The sequence below is a fragment of the Pteropus vampyrus genome, unplaced genomic scaffold, assembly GCF_000151845.1.
Source record: "Pteropus vampyrus isolate Shadow unplaced genomic scaffold, Pvam_2.0 Scaffold124, whole genome shotgun sequence".
NCBI classification, from domain to species: domain Eukaryota; kingdom Metazoa; phylum Chordata; class Mammalia; order Chiroptera; family Pteropodidae; genus Pteropus; species Pteropus vampyrus.
The window spans coordinates 1,075,825-1,077,624 of NW_011888905.1; the positions used below are offsets into that span (position 1 = coordinate 1,075,825).

The following is a 1,800-nucleotide window of genomic DNA, read 5'->3' on the forward strand; positions in this document are numbered from 1 at the left end:
GCTTCCTCCTCCTGCAGTCGGTTCTTCTCTCCTCGGGCCCCAGTCTGCGGGCGACCCCAGGGCGGGCCTTGGCCTCCCACATGTCCCAGATGAGCTCATCGACACCCCCAGGCTGGCCTTGCTCCTGCCCAGGTCTCTCTGACACAAGCCAGAGTCTGTCTTGCTTCCCATACGCCCTTCTGCCCGCCCCGTGGGTCCCGCACTCGGCTCTGTGCCACATCTTCCCAGATTCCACTCTGATCTCTAACACCTGCCCTCCTGCCCCAGGCCACTGGCCTAGGCCAGACCTGTCATCGCTCACCGGTTACTCGGTTACTCGGCGGCGGTTACTCGGTTACTCGGCGGCCGCGTCTAACTGGCTTTCCCGTCCCGCCTGCCCTTAACTTCACAGTGGCCTGAGAGCAAAATGAGCACATGTTAGCATAAGAGTTCCCAGTTCTGGTTCTGCCACTTGCTGCTCGTGTGACCGCAGACAAGTTGCTTAGTTTCTCTGAGCCTTAGTTTGTTGTATTTTTAAACACAGAACAATGTGGTTTAATGGCTTATGTGCCAAGAAGTTTCTGCCGGGTCTGGCTTCAGGTGCGGCTGAACCCGGAGCCTCAGGCAGGGTCTACCTCTCCCTCCGCATCCGTCCTGTGCGTCGGCTTCTTTGGTGCAGTGGCCGTACTCAATCCTGTCACACAGACGTTTTCTCTAAGAGTCACGGGAAATCAGCACGGGACAGCACAAGCTCACAGAGGAAGAGCTTCTCTCCCAGGCTCCATGTGGGCAGCATCCCACAGGAGCTCGGTCCACGTCTGCTCGGATCACGTGACCCACCCTGGGACTAGCTGCTCCGGGAGGGGCAAGGGGCCGAGCGACTAGCCAGGCCTGGACCTCATGCCACGCTCGCGGCCCAGGGAGAGGCGGGCACTGTGACTGCTGACCCCAGCAGAAGCTCACCCGAGCGGGAAGGGTGGCTGCCCTGTAAAGCAAACGGAGTTTTCATGAGTCTCAGGCTTCTAATCTATAAAACAGAAATTATGCATAACATCTACCTCAAAAGGCTGTTACATATCATAGTTAAATGAAATAACTCATGACGTACCCGGCAGTTAGCAAGAGTCAACTCTCAAGAGACGATGGCCGTACTTCTCTGGTCCACCCTGCATGATGTGGATGGGGGTGCAGGGGGTCCTTCAGAATAGAAGTTTTATGGTGTCCGTGCCCTGTTTAAAAAGCAGGAAAACCAAAAAGTCCTCCTAGCGGCAGCCCCTGGTTTTGTCCAGAATGGGGTCCAAGCTGGGGGCCCCTTGAGGTGCGGCCCCCACCCCTTCCTGCATGTGCTCCTCCGGGCAGGCCTCCGCTGCACCCCGCCCACTGGCACCCAGGGTCCCCCAGGGCTCAGCTCCACTGGCAGCCTGCGGGGGCCTCTCCCTGCGTCAGCGGTCAAGCTCCAGAGCCTCTGTCGGCAGGCGAGCTCCCTCTCCTGCAAGGCCAGGGTGCCCTGGGGCCAGGGCCTCCTGCTGCTCCCCCCTCCCCTTCCCCGTTCCCCCGGGAGAGGCCACTGCTAACAGCTGAGGGCAGAGGGCAGAGAGTCAGGAAGACGGTGTCCAAAGTCCTTGGGTGACTGAGTCCCCTCTGAGTACGGGGTTGGGGACGTGAGGGGCCCTTTCACGTACTCATCCAACTATCATTTCCTGAGCACCTACTAAGAGCTGGCCGCCCCGCTAGGTGCTGGGGACACAGAAATTAATAGAATGGACAAGATCTCTGCCCTCGCGGGCCTGTGGGGGGCACAGACCTTTAATGGGGAAAGAC

General features: G+C 59.2%; 1 protein-coding gene across 1 annotated transcript in view; it reads left to right on the forward strand.

Moving 5' to 3' along the window:
* The window catches only part of NES (nestin), a gene marked incomplete at its 3' end in the record, with an annotated part of 19,347 nt that overhangs the window by 3,501 nt on the left and 14,046 nt on the right, over window positions 1-1,800 (forward strand). The window contains exon 3 of the mRNA XM_023534290.1: window positions 869-875. Coding sequence (XP_023390058.1) covers window positions 869-875 — 7 coding nt within the window. The remainder of the gene's footprint in view (window positions 1-868; window positions 876-1,800) is intronic.